The sequence below is a fragment of the Medicago truncatula genome, chromosome 2 (assembly GCF_003473485.1).
Source record: "Medicago truncatula cultivar Jemalong A17 chromosome 2, MtrunA17r5.0-ANR, whole genome shotgun sequence".
Taxonomy (NCBI): Eukaryota; Viridiplantae; Streptophyta; class Magnoliopsida; order Fabales; family Fabaceae; genus Medicago; species Medicago truncatula.
Window position 1 is genome coordinate 11,863,971 of NC_053043.1, and position 17,856 is coordinate 11,881,826.

At 33.6% G+C, this 17,856-nt stretch overlaps 2 protein-coding genes across 7 annotated transcripts; one reads left to right on the forward strand and one right to left on the reverse strand.

The window, feature by feature from the left end:
• Positions 1-2,336: 2,336 nt before the first annotated feature.
• Positions 2,337-11,531, forward strand: LOC11426616 (desmoplakin). Of its 6 annotated transcripts, XM_039830406.1 has the most exons (10): positions 2,337-2,618; positions 2,716-2,830; positions 4,169-5,226; positions 6,054-6,537; positions 6,667-6,709; positions 6,743-7,423; positions 7,747-7,865; positions 8,424-9,154; positions 10,034-10,146; positions 10,942-11,531. In XM_039830406.1, exons 1-10 carry the CDS (start codon positions 2,562-2,564, stop codon positions 11,240-11,242), a joined length of 3,702 nt encoding a protein of 1,233 aa, XP_039686340.1. In that variant the 5' UTR covers positions 2,337-2,561; the 3' UTR covers positions 11,243-11,531. The 6 variants fall into 6 exon arrangements, with proteins under 6 accessions (XP_039686340.1, XP_013463038.1, XP_024632172.1 ...); XM_013607584.3 differs by having other exon boundaries at positions 6,667-7,423; XM_039830405.1 differs by having other exon boundaries at positions 2,338-2,618; positions 6,054-6,709.
• A 227-nt stretch (positions 11,532-11,758) lies between these two features.
• On the reverse strand, positions 11,759-13,779 carry LOC11416804 (berberine bridge enzyme-like 13). Its single transcript, XM_003594554.4, has one exon. It carries the CDS (start codon positions 13,728-13,730, stop codon positions 12,093-12,095), a length of 1,638 nt encoding a protein of 545 aa, XP_003594602.1. The 5' UTR covers positions 13,731-13,779; the 3' UTR covers positions 11,759-12,092.
• Positions 13,780-17,856: the final 4,077 nt, after the last annotated feature.

Consider the following 17,856-nt stretch of genomic DNA (forward strand, 5'->3'; position numbering starts at 1 on the left):
TTTACCTCTCCAAAATCATAATTGTTTTTTTAAGTTTTTTAAAAGCTTTTACATTTCTACATAAAAAGGAATTGATTTTCGTAGATATTAATAAAAAAAAACTGATTCTGGACACCTTATGTGCATTGGGACACCTATATAAGGTGTTTAGAATGAACAAATTACATGATAAGTTTGTAAACAACAGAAAGATAAATTTCAAGCTAAAATTTGTGTAAGCGAGAGTTCTTCAATGAATTTCATTTGCAATTCATCGGGTCATGGTGAAATTTGTCTGTGCCTTTGCCTGTGTAGACAGAACTCTCATTTTTTAGGGTGAATCACATAAATTTTGATGTGTTCTTGTATGATATTTTTGTATTCATCAAACATTATTAGCAACAAGCTGATCTGGCCATTAACTCCACGTATGGTTGATTTTGATTATATGGTTGCTAACATAGGTCGTCTTTCTTCAAGCTGCAATGAAATCCTAGTGTTTATCTTCTTCCCTCAAATTGTCCACTTGGGATTCATAGTTCCTAATCCTTTTCCCTACAAGTCTAATTCTTGAAATCGTACCAACTGAGTTTCAAATTTCTCGTTATAAGAATAATAATACAATAACCATGAGTGCTAAGATGGAAGAGATACATAAGTCAACATGTTACAAATAAAGCACCAAAACAAGGACACCACCAAAAAAAAAACTAAATTAATTTTCAGGTAAAACCAAACATATACATTTGTGCTCCATTGATAGTAATTGTAAGAGAAACCTTTAACTTCGAATTTGATTCACGACCGTACCATGAACTCTATCATGTCAATAAGAGGATCTTCTAAGCAATCTTGATGACTAAATATCATATGGTTAAGATACTTTCAAATCGACCACATGCAAGTCAATCAAATCGGATGAAGACATTCCTTCACTCTTTTTCCCCATGCGACACCAAATCTATCAATTAAACCACATGACAAAATCTATTGTATGTCAACGCTCAACCGATTCTTAACTAAGACAAGACATTCGAAAAACAAATTTTTGGATGTTTCATACATGTTACATCCTTCCACACACAAAAACGATGCCATGTGTCGTACCTATCTATGAATCAAATTATCTTGAGTTGGAAGACAAATATTTAAGAATATCCAAGAAAACAACGATAACTAAGATGTTATTAATTCAAAGTTAGAGATCAACGCATAAACTTCTTTGATTGAATTCATTACACCATAATTGAGGTTCTAATTTCAATACATACTCTAAATTATCATGTAAAGAAAATGTTAGATAACAAAGTCATACACTCCTCTACTAACTCTTCTACCTCCTAAACAAACAAACCGCTTCTCTAACTCCATCCCACTCTATCTACAGCACTCCTACTCGCCATATCCTTCACAAAAACATATTTTTCAATTGCTAAATTAAATAACCTACTAGTTTTTATAGGGTAATTCAAACCATTTCATGTAAATTCTATTGTTTAGATGATAGATTTAGACAATTTTTAAAATAAATGAATTTTATGAATTATTTTGTCAAAATTAAATTTAAAGAATTTCAAATTTCACCGAAACTAAGAACATTAAAAATCTTTCTTTACACTATACAATGTGAATTTCAATTTGGTCATTATAATTCTAAAATTTTACTAATTGATCTAAAAGAATTATAAAAAAAATGAAATTTGGTTTATTGACTGGTTCCTCAACTCTTTGAAATTTCATAAAAATGATGTCAATTTTGATGATATAAGTTTGAGTAATGCTAACAACAATATCTTTTAGACACTTTCTTTACAACTCATTCTCTTATTGGGTTAAATCAACGCGGGTCCTACAATTTGGAAATGGAACTCGGATAGAATGGTGGCACATTCATTGATTTTATCCAATAAAACAATAAGTGTTAGAGAGAGTGTATAAAAGAGTGTTGCTAGCATTCCTCTATAAGTTTATACCGAGCTATGCTATTTCTTTAAGTTGTGTTCTACAAGTGAACGAATGGTTGGAACCAATTAGATTAATCAGTATTTAAATTAAAGTTTTTTTTATAAAGAAATGATGTTTGCACATTTTTTTTTTTTTTTTTATGATAATTTATACAATCATCATGTAACAACTTTTGAACAACTCTCGTACTTATATTATTTTTGATAAATATGAAAAGAGAAAATGAAAGTTGTGAAAAAAGTTATTACAATTAATTATTCAAATATCATTCCTCATTTTTAAAAAATTGATCCATCAATATTATTGTTTTGTCTAGTTTGAGGCCAACACATCTAAACTTTCTCCTTCAAAAAACCTACAGTCAAAAAACAGTAAAAAAACAAACCCGGGGCAATTCGGTTTTTATTCGTACTAAACAGCAAACACTGTTGAGTACTCACTCATCCATCGAAAAAAGTGATAGAGGGTTTAGGGTTTTTAAAATCAAATGCGACTCCTCTCTCAGATGCACATGTATGTACCTTCTTGACTCTTCTTCCTCGCTCGCTCGCTCGCGCTTCTAATGGCGGTTCATCTCAAACCCTAAATCTCCGATGCAAAAAAATCAACAATAAACCATGGCGGCAGAACAAGCATTCAATCCTTCTGAATCGGAAAATCACTGTTGCGCTGAGGTATGCTATCTTTTCTTTTTTTCTTCTTGATTTTCCCTTGTTTTTGTTTTCACTGATTGAAATTTGAAATCTGTGTTTTGGTTTTTTGTGATTTTAGTTGAAGAAAAAGTATTCCAAGCTTCAAGAATCACGAAATGCTCTACGTGAAGCTGTTAGGTTACTTGAAGGAACGGTGAATAATTTCCAAGCTCAAAATGCTAATCTCAAAACAGGTTTGATAGAATTTCAAATCTCATTATGATGAAAATGGGTTGTTTTGTGCATTTCTGTTGTGTTTTATTAGATTTGTGATATTGATTATATTCAAAATAAAATTATTGACTAAGGGCCTGTTTGGATTGACTTATTTTAAAGCGCATGTAAAACAGCTTATGCATATAAATAAGCTTTTATGTATTATTTATAAGCTTGTTAAGTTAGTTTATGAAAACACAGCTTATGAAGATACACTTTTTGTTAGTGAGAACTTATAAACTAACATAAAACCTTATTTATTTGCAGAAGCTATTTTTAATAAGCTCAATCCAAACGGGGCCTAAAGTTATGTGTAGTGTGTATGATATTGATGATTGCTTGTATTAAGGACCAATACAGACATGTTAATGACACAGTGATAAGTTTTTTCTTTTTCTTTTCTTAATAGAATATTTTTTAGTATACTTAGATGTTTGATTAGTATTTTTTGTTTGAACTCTGGTCCTCCAATACTTTCAACCCTCAACTCGAACCAGTGAAGTTGAGTGTACACCAACACTTCTGATTGAAGGTGTGTCAGGTGTCCGACCCATGTGATTACGTGCAATTAATTCATTTTTAAATTGTTTTACCAGTGTCAGTGTTGTGCCTGTATCGGTGCTTCATCATAGGTTGAGCTACTCATACCTCCCCACTAGTGATAATTTGAGGAAATGAAAGTTATTGAATATAATTACACATGTTGGTGTTGTGTTGGTGTTCAATGTTGACATGTGTCGGACACCCGAAACACTTTCAATTTGGAATGTTGTTGTGACTCGGTGCTACATAGCATGATACTCAAAGTAAAATGACCGATGAATTGAAAGAAATGTTTGTTAAAGCATTGTGCACATGTGTACTGTATACCTCAATTCAAGTCTTTAGCGATGTCTAACTATGTTTGTTGAGGATAAACTTGTGCTGTTTTGTGTGATGATTTTCTGAGTTACGAAAAATTGCTAGATTGAAATAATGCTTTACTTGACTTAGGTGATAGGAGAGAACAAGATTTTTATCTGTATTTTTATTGAGTGGTAACACTCAGAGTTGGTGGTTATCCACTGGGAGAAGATACACTGATAATATGAAGGCAGCAGTATCACACAAAATATTGTTGCAGTTGTGGCTTATTTGTAGATGATAGAAAATTGCACATGGCTTATTGCTTGCTTCAGTAGTTTTGCTTTTGAATAAGAAATTGATATATTTGAATGTTTGTGGTGTTTTTCCCTTGATGCCCCCTTTTTATTTTTATTTTTCCTCTCAGTGTGATTTGTGAGAGGCATAATTTAACCAAACTTTGTAACTTGTAGTTTCTGCAGCATACCAGGAAGAATTAGCGAGAGCGAAAATTGAAAAAGAGAAAAATCTTAAAGAACTCAATGCTAAGGTTTCTTTAGAGAATGAAGTTTCTGCCTTAAAATCTGAGATCACTGCATTGCAGCAGAAATGTGGCACAGGTGCTCAGGAAGAAAATGGGGACGTGAAGTCTTTGAAAGCCGATATATATGACAGGGATAAGGAAATTGAAAGATTGAAGAAACTTGTGGAGAAAGAAAAGAAAAGGGCTGATTCTGAGAAGAAGGTTGCCGTGAATGAAAAAAAGAAGGCTGCTGAAGCTAGTAAGTTATTGGAAGCAGAGAAGAAAGTTTCTTTGGATAAGGGGATGCAGCTTTCCAAAATCGAAGCAGAGAAGGCTGAGGAGTATAGGCTTCAGAAAGTTCGCTTGGAGAAAGAAGTTGGTGAAACAAAAATGAAGCTGGCTTCTGAGTTGTCAAAGTTTGAAGAGGCAATCAAAAGAGTTGAAACTGAAAAACAGAAGCTCTTAGTGGAGAAAAGGAATGCAGAGTCAAAGATGAAAAAAGCTCAAGTGCAGGCAGAGGTTGAAAAACAGAAGGCTGCTAGGGAAAAGCGGCGTGCAGATGAGGAGCAAGTTAAAGTAGAAGAGCAGAAGAGGCTCGCCAAGGAGGCAAAGCATCTTGCTGATCAGAGGTCTCTGGAATTATTGAAGGATAAGAAGGTAATCGATGATTTGAAGCAGAGGATACATGAACTTTCATCACCAAGAAAACATAATGAAATATCTGGAGTATCCCCTAATGTGAATGCTGAAAGTGATAAAATACACTTTCTGAAAAGCAGTTTAGAGCTTGAAAAATTACGTGCAAAGCATGCTAGGGAAAAGTTAAAACACGAAAGGAAGAAGTTTGAGCATGAAAGGATGAAGTTTAAATATGAAGAAAGTTGTCGTAACATTTTACAGCATGAATTGCACCGTTTAAAGCTTGATTTTATTCAAAACTACAATCACCTCAATATGCTGGATGCATCCTTTTCACCTGTCGCTGGAAGTATACATGGACTAGCTAAGGTTTGTTTTCTTGCCGAACTATTTTCAGTAACATAAGTTCAGAGTAAAGTTTGTTATTTTGTATCCTTTCATCACACCATGGCACATATAGGTTTTCAAATGCATAAAAAGTAATTTAATATTGATATGAATGGTAATAATACTGTCTTTCAATGTTAATAATGAACTTAATGTTATTATACAAACTAAAAGAGGACAGCTGCAATGGTAGTAGAAAACAGCCTTTATTTCGCACATCAGAAATTTTCTGTTAAATCTGTAATTGAATCTAAAGTGACTTCAATTATTAACACATGAATAGTAATTTTAGGATGACAGCATTTGATTGGCAGATGAGGAAGACAAATCCTGGTAAAACTGTATTTGTTGGATGAGTATTTGCAAAAAGCTGAAACTGCTGACTGCGTTGGTATTTGTTCACAAAATCTTTTGCACACGTTAATTTTTGGCTTGTAGTTTTTTGTGGTTTAGTTTCCTTAGAAGCAAAACTTATGTTGATCAATTTTTGCACACGTTAAAGGTATGTAGATAAAAGGGGTAAGCTAGCTGTATGCTATGAATTTTTGATATAAATCTTATGGTTGTGAAAAATAATTTTGTAGCTCCCTTTATTGTTTGACTTATTTCAATATGTTAGTGGTTCCTAACTGTGATAATTTTTTAATGGTCTCTTTTTCATTGAATATGTGGATGGTCTGTGAAGATAGAAATTGTAAAAGGTTAGGTCTTAAGTTTAAAATTTATACTTTGAAAATTTCTTTTAGCATGTATATCTTACCTGTACATATGTCTGATCAATTTTTGTCTGCTGGATGATTGGATTGCAGTCTCAGAATAAGCCAAGCATGCAGAAACCTGAAGTCACGACTCAACTCTGCAGTCTAGGTATGCCTCAAATGCACAGCTCTGTTGAAAATGAACTTTCAAAGCCTTGCAGCATAAGGATTGGTGCATGCGATTCTTTAAGGAAAAGCATGCAGAGTCCTCCACTTCTTGCTATATCTGAAGGGAATTATACTGAACCCATTACAGGTATTGGTTCTAAATTGGAGCCTCTCATAGGAAGCTCAAACAGAACATCGATACAGTATGCAGTAAATTCTAGTACAGCATCTTTTTCTGATGCACACTTGATGGGCTCACAGGAAAGGGGTGCTTTGCAAGTTACCACATCACCAAAATCAGCTGAGGAGAACTTCAATGCAAGATCAAGCATGTTGAAACCATCTGACAGATCAGTTATTGGTCATGATGGAATAAGGAATAGGATTTCTGATACAATTGAATGTGTTGCAAATTTGTCTTCTGAGGGTAAGAAGTTAAACATGCAGCTAGAAGATAAGCTCTCTGACTTATGTGGTTTATTGTATGACAAAATGAACGAACCCGTTGAAGGAGGGAGAGAGATGGTTACTAATCATAGGGACAATCTACATGCAGAGAATGACAGGCCCCATAAGAAGAGAAAGAAATCTCATAGGGAAAAAGCAGGTACTTCCGTGGAAACAGAAGATCCAAAAGCCGTAGTCTATGAGGATGCAGATGGCTTCAGACAAACTACCCGTCCTGCATTATGTACTCAAACTACTCAGGCATGCAGGGAGAAGATATTTGATGCCTCAAACAACTTTGATGAGATATATAATGGAAATGTTATGAAGTTGTTAGTCTTGGAAAATGCTGTTGATGAGGAACGCTATAGCATAGCGATGAATGCACCCTTGTCACCACTATGTTTTCCCGAGACTGAAACATTTGCTTTGGATAATATGGAGCCTTTTCAGAATGAAGTTCTCCACACTGACTTGTTGGACCAAAGAGATTCCTCTCCTTCAACTATATGTGATGTCATTGATGTTGAGATGAATTCCAACGTGCAGAAGTTTGATGCAATTACAATTCCTTGTAATGAACACAGGGCAAAGCAGGCTGTACAAACTGATGTGAAGTTGCAGAACACTCATTCTTTGGAAAATTTAAGGGATACATTTCTGGTGGAGACTGAAACTGGATCTATACACCATCAACTTCCTAATTTTGGTCTCATAGTATCGGATAGGGAGGATAATAGTTGCATATCTAGGACACTTCTTGCTGCAAGAAATTGTATTGCACGGTGCAGTTTGGATACTCAAACTGAATGGGCAGTTGGTAGCATTCTGTCTGCAGTTGACATGGAAGAAATATCCATACAAAAGTACGATGTTGTTTGAGATGATAAGTTTATAATATCCATGCTTTGAAACATCTTTACTAGTTTTGATATTCATATTAAGACTATTTTTCTTTACTACTTTACATCAAAGGCGTGTCTGGTGCAACAGGTGTCGGTATCTGACACCAAAGCATGTAGTTACATTCAAATATTTCATTTTCTCAAATTATTACTGGTGTCGACATGTTAGTGATGGTCCGGTATCCTTGTCTGTGTCAGTGCTTCACAGTAGTTACTAAATCATTTTATTGTCTAGTTTTTTATGAAGGCAAATGATGGTTATTGTTTCTTTTGATTTCTTTCAGTGAGAAGCATTCTGTGTTGTTGACGCTTTTGCTGTTCAACTTCACCATGACTGCAATGAAGTTTGGTGGTGGCAACCTACTCCTTTGCTTGAGTTCTTATGCTGAACACATTTGTAGAGGTTCGTTCATCTCTTTCATGTTTGTTTGTTTTTTGTATATTTGAAACAATGTTATGCTAGATTGTACTCCCTCCATTCCAAATTAAGTTTCGTTTTCGTATAAAAAAAATCTAACAAAATAAGCGTCATTTTGCTTTTTTCCTATGTGACAATAATTATCCTTTCCCAATTCTACACCAATTAATACTCTGTGCACCACTTTCAAGACATTACACTCCACTACACATTTATGACAATGGCTAATAGCCAATTGATATTGAAGATAATATTATAAAATTGCGACATTCTTTTATTCTTTTATTCTTTTTTAGTTTTTCTTAATTTGTATGAAAAAACATGGACACCATTTATTTTGGAACGGAAAAGGGGACAACTTTTTTGATATTGTGTTATAGTACACCAAATTGTAGTTGTGTTAGTAAGTTGGTAAATCTATTTTAATGATGAGTTACATATTTGTTACAACATGTTACATCAATGGTGGATTGAAATTATATTAACTATAGGTTACTTTTGGGCACTCTGTTGAACTTATAACTTCTCTATTTTTTTGGGCAGTTATGACTGATGCAGACACAAGAGTTTTGCTTTTAGAAAAATTTTCATTGCTGGGGCTGCTCCGCCTTTTTGAAGACTTTCTTATAGAAGGAAAAGTTATTTTGAAAAATGTTGTACCTACTGAGACCTCATCTGATAGTAATTTGAGAAACGATAGTTTTCTGGATGGCATAGACACACTATGTGCTAATGAAGCTACAAATGAGCAGCTGGTAGCGGCGAGTATTATACTAGCATCATTATGTGCTGCAACCGATTATATTGGATTTATTTCTGAGGCATCATATAATATTCTTAGGCTCTGCAGATGTGATTCGTTTGTGGTGCTAACTATTCTTCACATTTTTGCTAATCTGGGTGGAAGAACGTATTTTAACTCGTGCAGTTATGGCTTGATGGTGACTGTCTTGAAATCTCTAGTTATGTTTATTGAGGGAGGGAGTGTATCTGTCACTACTTCTTGTCTTCCAGCAATAAATCAGCTGCATACTGATCTATGTTCTAATGTTAAATGCCCTTTCTCAGAAGGTGCCGAGTCCATTGATGTTGTTACATCATTGCTCTTAGAAAATATCAAGAAGCATCCATTTCAGCAAGAAGAACAGTTTGATTCGTCCAATTTCAGATCCCTTTCAGACAATTATAATAATGGACAGTGCTCTAATCAGGATGTGGTTCCATGCCAACTTAGTGACATTCTCTCATTGTTGGAGCTTGTTGCAAACAAAATGGTATTTTTTTTTTCCGTGCTTCTTAATATTATCTTTTTATTGCTCTAATTTTAAATGACATTAGTCTGCTGCTGGAATTTCATTCCCCATCAGCAAGGTTATTCGTTTTGGATGTCAACTTTTATAATCGGAAAATAAATTCAATAATATGATTAATAGAAATCCTACATTATCAAATTAGTATGGCCAGTGTTCAAGAAACAGAAGTCAGTTGATTTGTTGTTTAGTTTTCGGAGATAAGTTAATAATTTTGAAACCTGGCTCTAAGTCTAAGATATTTGTACCTATCATTCTGAAATATTGCGTTTGAATGTTGTCTTCCCAGCCATATCATGGACGACCATGGGCGATGACAGAAATCTATTGACTTATTGGACCTTTGTTATGATTAGAAAATGCATGGAAATTAGTCACCTTGTAACAAAATTACTTTCTTGGTACCTTATATTGAATTTTGTTGCTCTCTACATCATCATTAAAACTAGCTAATTTTAGGGATATTTTGATAACTTTTGTTTGATGTATGAGTTCATTTGAAATTGTGTCCATGGTTGAGCTTTCAGTTGTTTTTTTGAGGGGGTCCTTTGAAGTAACCTGGATAAGTATTCAGATACCTGGCCTTCTAATTTGATAGCCTCACCTCAAACCCCTTTTCTTTTATTCTTCTATTGTGAGAAGGTGATGTTTATTAAAACCTTGCAAATCCTCTGACTGCCTCCTTAATAATAAAGACCTTGTAAATTTTTTCTTTTTGTTTTCATTGACATGCAACTTGTCTTACACAATTGCTAATTTTTTCTGTTTTCATATTTCTTTGTTCATCTTGATTCAGTTAAATAATTCCTAAGCCTAATCATATAGTTTTCTCTTGTTATTCAGAGCTGGCAGTGGACCAACACCAAACTTGTTTCTCAGCTGCTTCATGTACTGGACTCTTGTGCTATGGAGAACGCCGCGGTTGCTATCATTGTTCTTCTTGGTCAGCTTGGAAGGTAAATCGACCTTTGTTTGATGATAATAGTGTTTAAAGTGGACATGCATTCTTATCTTCCTACATATTGTTTATAGGCTACTTTTTCATGTACTGTAAGGTGGTCACTTCCCTTTGGAACAACATTTTGGGATAATTGGAAAGATTGAGTGTGTCCCTCTCCCTCTACTCTGGAACAGTTTTGTATGGTTGAAATGAAAACTTTGGGTAAAAACAATGTAGGCTTATAGCTTCTCTAATCGGCTTGTTATAGGGACTGATGTGCTTATTGTGGAAATAGCAATGTAGTTTGTGGAATTTAAGTTATGTTAATGTTAATATGGGGCCTGAAATATAATGATAAGAGGACAATAGGACTCCGATGAAATAGGATAAAAAAAGAGTTACGCAATTGCTGAAATACTTGTTGATTTGTTTTCCTGTTGTTCTTTTCTAAAATAAGGGAAGCTGTAGTACAACGGTTGAAGTTGCATTTATGTGACTTCACTTGTTAAAGTTTTGTAAATGCAAGGTATGACTGCCAATGGGTCCAATCCTTCCCTAGACCCCCATCCCGGGACTTTATTTAATTATGTTTGAATCTCTACTGGGATGAATAGAAATAAATTTTGCTTATTGTATGACATCTTTTCTTGGAAGCTTTGTATGGTGAATTTTCCTTTTACATTAACCTCTCATAACTGTTTCTTCTTGTGTGATCCACATATATATGAACAAGACACAAGTGCTTTTCCATATGTTTATTTTTTTTTATCTTTGTGATTGTTAATTGTGTGTTGACTGTTATACTTATCAGGCTTGGAGTTGATGTTGGTGGATATGAAGACCATGGAGTTGAGAATTTGAGAACTAAACTGTTGTCTTATCTATGCAATTCTTCCATGAAAGCACACACTTCTCTTCAAATTGCTACTGCTACTGCACTGTTTGGCCTTCTTCCTCTTGATTTAGAATCACTTTCGCAGACTGAATTCAGTCTTCCGGCATATCCCAGTAAATCTATTTCTGATGACGCTGGAAGTTTAAGGAAGTGGTTTTCTGGGCTAGGGGAACATCAAAAAATTTTGCTTTACAGCATTTTAAGACCCACTGAATGATCTTTTTAATCAATACCTTTAGATGAACTGATGAAGATTTTTGTTATCATTCTTCATCGAGGTTGCTCATTGAAAAACTAACTGTACAGATTATGGGCAATTTAGGCGGTTGAGAGCTTTTGAGATATGGGCTGATGTTGCTCTCAAATTTTGGATACTATGTTAGGGATAATTAATTGTTTCCCTAGTTATCTTCCAGAAAAAGTTAGTTTTATGTATGTAATTTAGTCTGGTATATGTACATTTATAAATATCAGTTTACCATCCAAAATGGCGTTTATTATCTTAATTGTTGAGTTCAGCAGTTTCAGGTTTTATATCAGTTTATTTTGTCAAGATTCACGGTATTACCTACTTTGTGGGGAATAACGTGAATGTCACTGTAAATTTCTTAAGTGAAAGTCAGTTCTTAACCATTAAAAAGTAATTTGATGTAATTTGCCGACTCTTTTTTAAAGAGATATGATGTTGAAACATTATTTTTTGAACAGTTATAAGAAGCAAAAATTGCTGAAGTTTCTTAAACTAATGTAAATGGTATTATCATCAAAGTGGAGTTAAGAACTTCAAATAGTGTTGCTCTCTATCATATATTTTTGCAAGATCTATATTTATGCAAGAATTACTTCTTTCACAGAACAACAACACCTGTCATCAAGAATCTTTCCACATAAAGATAATGTAAAGCTAGAAATGTTTAAAACAGAAAAACACTCAATCATTATCTTACAACATTAACAACACCAAACACAGAAAATATCAAAATATATTTTTTATTTTGTCTATTTCACCCAAACAACCCTGCATGAAATTTATAATTACCAACAAGAAACTCTGGCAAATCAGTGCCTTATTCCCATCTCTTGCATTTCTTGTCTTTTAGTTGCATAGTTGAAACTGGTAGCGGTGGAATACTCTGCTCATGCCTGAACACATTTTCAGGATCCACTTTAGTCTTAATTTTCACCAACCTATTGAAATTATCTTTGAAATACATGTTACCCCAAGAAGTTGCTTGTATAAAGCTTGTACTATTCTTCTTATTCATTCCCAAATCAAGATCTCTATAGTTCACATATGCTTCCCTTGGAAACTTAGACACATAAGGGGTCATGTAGTTATAAAGCTTCCTGATCCAATCAACATGCTTTGAAGCATTCTTGTCTCCATCTTGCCAAAGAGTTAAATACTGAATTTTGTAAAGTGTTCCATTTCTGTGAGGAAAAGGGATATCAGATTCCGAAAAATTGTTCATCATGCCACCATATGGATTCCAAATCATCAAAGGACTGTCTTCTTCCAACAACCTTTGCCATAATCCTTGTAAACCCGTTTCCGGTATCGGTTCTCTTACGAAATCTGACTTTGCTTTGAAGTAATTCTTGAATGTTGATTTTCCTTCAAGCAAAACTTCAGGTGGTGTATCATTTGGATAGCCTGCAATATACATAACAGATTTGATCCAGCTAGTTTCCGTGCAATCTTGTTTAGTCAAACCTAATTCAGGAAAACTTTCCTTCATAACTTGAAGGAGTTTCTCCGAATCGCCTAGGAATTGAGCATTGTAAGAAGTAGTAATAGTTCTTTGAGTTTTGTTTGCAGTACTAGCAGCTGGTTGAATGATAACTCTCATAAAGAGATTTTCATCAATAGTTGGTGCTACTTCTTGCCATTTATGAACAATCTTACTTGCATCTTGTTCTAAGCTTTTGGTAACGGTAAAAACCGTCACGGTTTTTGGAACAGGAACAAGTTTTATCTTCCACCAAAGAAGAATACCAAAACTTCCACCTCCACCACCTCTAATAGCCCAAAAGAATTCCTCCCCCATAGATTTTCTATCGAGAATATTTCCGTTCGCATCGACTATTTTTGCGTCGAGAACATTATCAGCTCCAAGACCATACTTTCTCATCATGGATCCATATGCACCTCCTGTTATGTGTCCACCAACACCTAAACTTGTGCAAAGACCAGCAGGGAAACCATGAACATCACTTTTCTCATGTATTCTATAATAAACTTCGCCGATAGTAGCACCGGCTTGAATCCAAGCGCTATTATCTCCAATATCAACATTTACATCGCGAAGTTTGGCTAGGTCGACGATTATGAAAGGCGTTTCGATTTCGGAAACATATGAGAGTCCTTCATAATCATGGCCACCACTTCTTACTCTTAGATGAATACCAAGTTTCTTTGAACAAGTAACAGCTACTTGGACATGTGAATCGGTTAAGGGTGTGAATATGAATTCGGGTTTTGGAGCAGAAGGTACCAAATACCTTAGATTTTGTGCTGAAGAATTAAGGATGTTGTTAAATGAAGCATTGTTTGGAGTGTAAATTGATGCATAAAATGGTGCTGCTTTGTCTGAATAGAAACTTAGACATTGGACAAAGTTTTCTTCAATTGAAGCTGATTTTGTTAATGAAATTGATATCAAGAGGATTAAAATTGCCAAGTATGAACTTGGTGATGATATCATGATTTTAGTTTGTGTTGTGTTTGAGTTTGTGTTTAAGTAGGGTATCACATATGTTATGTATTTATATATAAGCTATGGTGCTAATGTGATGGAATAATTTTACGTATAAGTTGAGCTAAGGTGAACGTCATAAAGTTGAAGAGTGTTAGCATTATCTTGGAGCAAATATTCAGATTTTAATTATGAAAGTGTGGAACATGGATTTCGTGATCTATCTTTGATTAGAAGAACATCGACCTCATTTATGATAGAATAATCACATTCAAGCTGATTTATTTTAATATTTTTTCTTGCCGTAGAGCCGTTAAATATTTTTTTTTGGCTAAAATATGATGTTGATCTCTGCAAAAATGTCTCGTTTTCGTTTTAGTCCCTGTAATATTTTTTTTTTTGTTTTTGGTCGCTGCAAATATGTCTCGTTTTGGTTTTGGTCTCTGACCCCCTTTTGTGATGATTTGCACATGTGACACATGATAACTGAACACATCTATTAGAAAAATAGTCCCTGCAAAATCTTTTGATTTTTAAAAAGGTTCCTGCAAAATATTTTAGTTTTGAAAATAGTCCTTCCAGGGATTATTTTCAAAAGCAAAATATTTTGCAGGGACCAAAAACAACAAAAAAAATTACAGGGACTAAAACCAAAACGAGACATATTTGCAGGGACTAAAACCATATTTTAGCCTATTTTTTATATAAGAAATGCTAACGAGTGTCTTAAGTGCATTATTTAATAAATGACTCATATTTAGGATGAAGATTCTAACTCCTAATTCTCAACTAGGGATGGCAATGGGTACTCAATGGGTAGGGTATTATAGTATCCATCCCCATACCCGCGTTTGTAAAAAGTGCGCATACCCGTGCCCGTACCCTCGTGGGCAACAATTTTAGTGCCCTTCCCAGACCCTATGGGCCCTTAAGTGCCCATACCCGCATTTTAGCCATGGAAAGATAATAAAAATCACCACACTTGAAATAAAACTATGATCCAAATTTTTTTAAATCAACTTACGAAATAATATGAATCGTAATATTTAACCAAATAAAAAAAACATCCAAATTATTCCTGAAAAGAAAAAAAAAATAGACACCTTATATCAGTTATACGTTAAAAAGTTGTAGTTGCATGTTAAAATCATAATAAATTGTTACTAAAGTTTTTATTAATCTGTTTTAGGTTTAAGGTTAGGCTTAAATAGTTAAATTTATTAATTAATTGTACACCAAAAATAAATAAATTATTTATAATATTATATAATTACATATATGCGGGTTGCGGGGCTGGGTAGTACATTGCCCATACCCGTGCCCATACCCATATAAATTTGCGGGTAATTATCCATACCCAAGCCCGGATCCATGAAAGCGAGGTTTTACCCTACCCATAGCGGATATTTTTTGCAGGTGCCCATAGGGTCTGGGTCCAATTGCCATCCCTATTCTCTACTTTGAAGAACTTGGCATGTGTTTGTTGAAGTGGTGGGAACAAACAAAGACACTCATGTTTGCATCGATGCTACAAAAGCTTCTTTATTTCCACGGCAAAATTGTCTAAGGACGCGGGAATCAAACTTTAAATGCAAATCTAAACACTTTATTGATGTGTATAAATTTCTCCGTTAAGCTTTTCTAACAGAAAAAAGAGCATACCTGACAAATTTGAATTTAGTATTATTTTCTTGATTAAATGGTTAAAATAATTTAAACATCTATCAATTGTGCCTCAAGATGTTGTTTATTTTTTTTTGAATTTTTTATTATCCGATCCATAGGAATACATTCTTTTTTCTTTCTTTCTTTCTTTCTAAATAATTCTATAAAGATACACAGTCAAAGATAATACTCCATTCATTTCATGGCTTTCTAGTGGGGACAAACTGGTAGGTCCTCATCTCAACGTCACTCACTCATAGGTACATTTGTTACGCAAGTTTAATGGCAAGCATTAATTTTGTAATACTTGTTTGTTAAGCAGAAATATCCCTCGCCCAACTTATAGATTGTGTAGAAGTGTGGTTTAATTAAGCTGTAGGCACAAATTCTATGGTCTAGTATGTGCTAAACATAAAGTGTATGGAAAACTAAAAGGGGAAAGAAGAACAATCTTATGCTAAGCAATAAGAGATTAAAATGAATTATATTAATTAATGTGTGATAGATTAAGCATAAGGAGTGTCGAAAAAATTAGGATGAAAAAGTCAAGTTACAACAAAATACAACAGACAAATAAAAAGAGGAAAAAAATAGGTCAAAGTAACTCTATTATATACAAGGTGATTCTAAAACAAGTCAAATGAACAAGCCACTGTAGATGATAGTTAAAATTGACGAAAAATCCGATCATTTTTTTTACACCAAATCACCCACAGATATGATAACCAAATGAGTTGAAAAGTTACGTGGATGCTTTTGAGAAACCCACCTAAATTTTCAAATTGAAGAAAGTGATATCATATGATGCACCGTACTAAACAAACCAATTAGAGATACCTAGCCAAACTTAATATATTTTCTAACAAGCTTAATTTATTGGGAAATATATATACTTTTATCATAAAATTTCAATTTCCAATTTTTGAGTTTTTTTGGATGGTGGTCGGGATTTGAACCTCATACCTTGTATATATTATCCATTGTTCCTAGCAACTGAGTTAAGTCCACGATGACCAATTTTTGAGATCAGTAGGATTGTCTTAGTTTGTTTGAAAATCCTAATTCAATTGACAAAAATGCAAATATTGTTATGTCAACGTTCGAACCTAGACTCTTTAATCTGTTTGTGTAAGTTTTCAATCAATGTTGTCATTTTGTCAATCTAAAAGAAAAATGTAGAAAATCTTTTAAACGGGATATATTTTGTTGAAAATAACTTGTTTTCTGTGTTTTTTTTCCTAACCGCATTTTATATATTAGAATAAAAAAGCCTAAAAAAGAGTAAAAAGTGTTTTAAAATAAATTAAATAAAAGAGGAGAGGTGACATATATAATTGAAAGACAAAGGTACTAAATATATTTCTTTACGTTTGGAGATGATGATAGACGGAGAGGATTTCGTGTAGTGTGAGCAACATTTTAAGAAAAGTGTGCAACATAAGATATGAACATTGTTTCTAATTCTGTCCTTGCATGTCGGTTACTTTGTTGTAAGTTTAAACAAAAATTGAAAAGTATATGGATACATTGAATCGTAAAAGTTAACTGGAAAGAGAATCAGTACATATGAATCTTAAGAAGAAATGTTCTTATCAGAAAGGTAAGTGGGAGATTTCATTTTCAAACATCCTTGTACATAAAAATAAATAAATATTCAATGTACACAAAAAAGGTAAGTGGGAGATTTCATGTCAGTAAATATTTGTGTACATAAATGAAATCTCCATATATACAATGTACACAAATATGAAATAATCTCAGGTTTTTTTGAAGGACATAACCTAATCGTGGCAATAAATTACCTGGAACTATTTATTGTGTTGGAACTTTTCAAACAGGAAAAATTTAAGTATCTTATATTCCTATTTGAGGGTAACAATGTCACAAGATATATTGAGCAAATTAGGCAATTTTTTTTTGTTAATCATAGTTTTCCACAATTGTAGTTAAACCTATTCTAGATAATGTTCGATTAAATTACATCATGGGTCTTTTAAGTATGACGTTTATAATAAATAGGTATTTTAAATTATTTTGGTCACACGTAAGTTATTTAAGTTTGTAAACGTTTCCAATTCTGTTAATCAAACGTTACAAAAACGATGATGTAGAAGTTAAGTGCATAATGTGCATGTATCCTCATTTAAAAAAAAAACATATTTGAACATAAAACAATCCAAGGGCATCCGTCCTTGCAACCAACTCTGACTCTCTCATTGTCATTCTTTATGAACCTCGAATCGAAGCTATTATACACATAATGATTGATAATAGCTTCCTTGAACTCTTCCTTTGATGGGAATTTACATCCTAATGTTCATCATTTACAAACTTAACTGCCACTTCATACACTTAACTGCCAGATCATCGTTTTTGTAACGTTTGGTTAACAAAATGACTAAATTGAAAACGTTTACAAACTTATAGGACTTATGTGTGACCAAAATAACTTAAATGACATATCTATTAC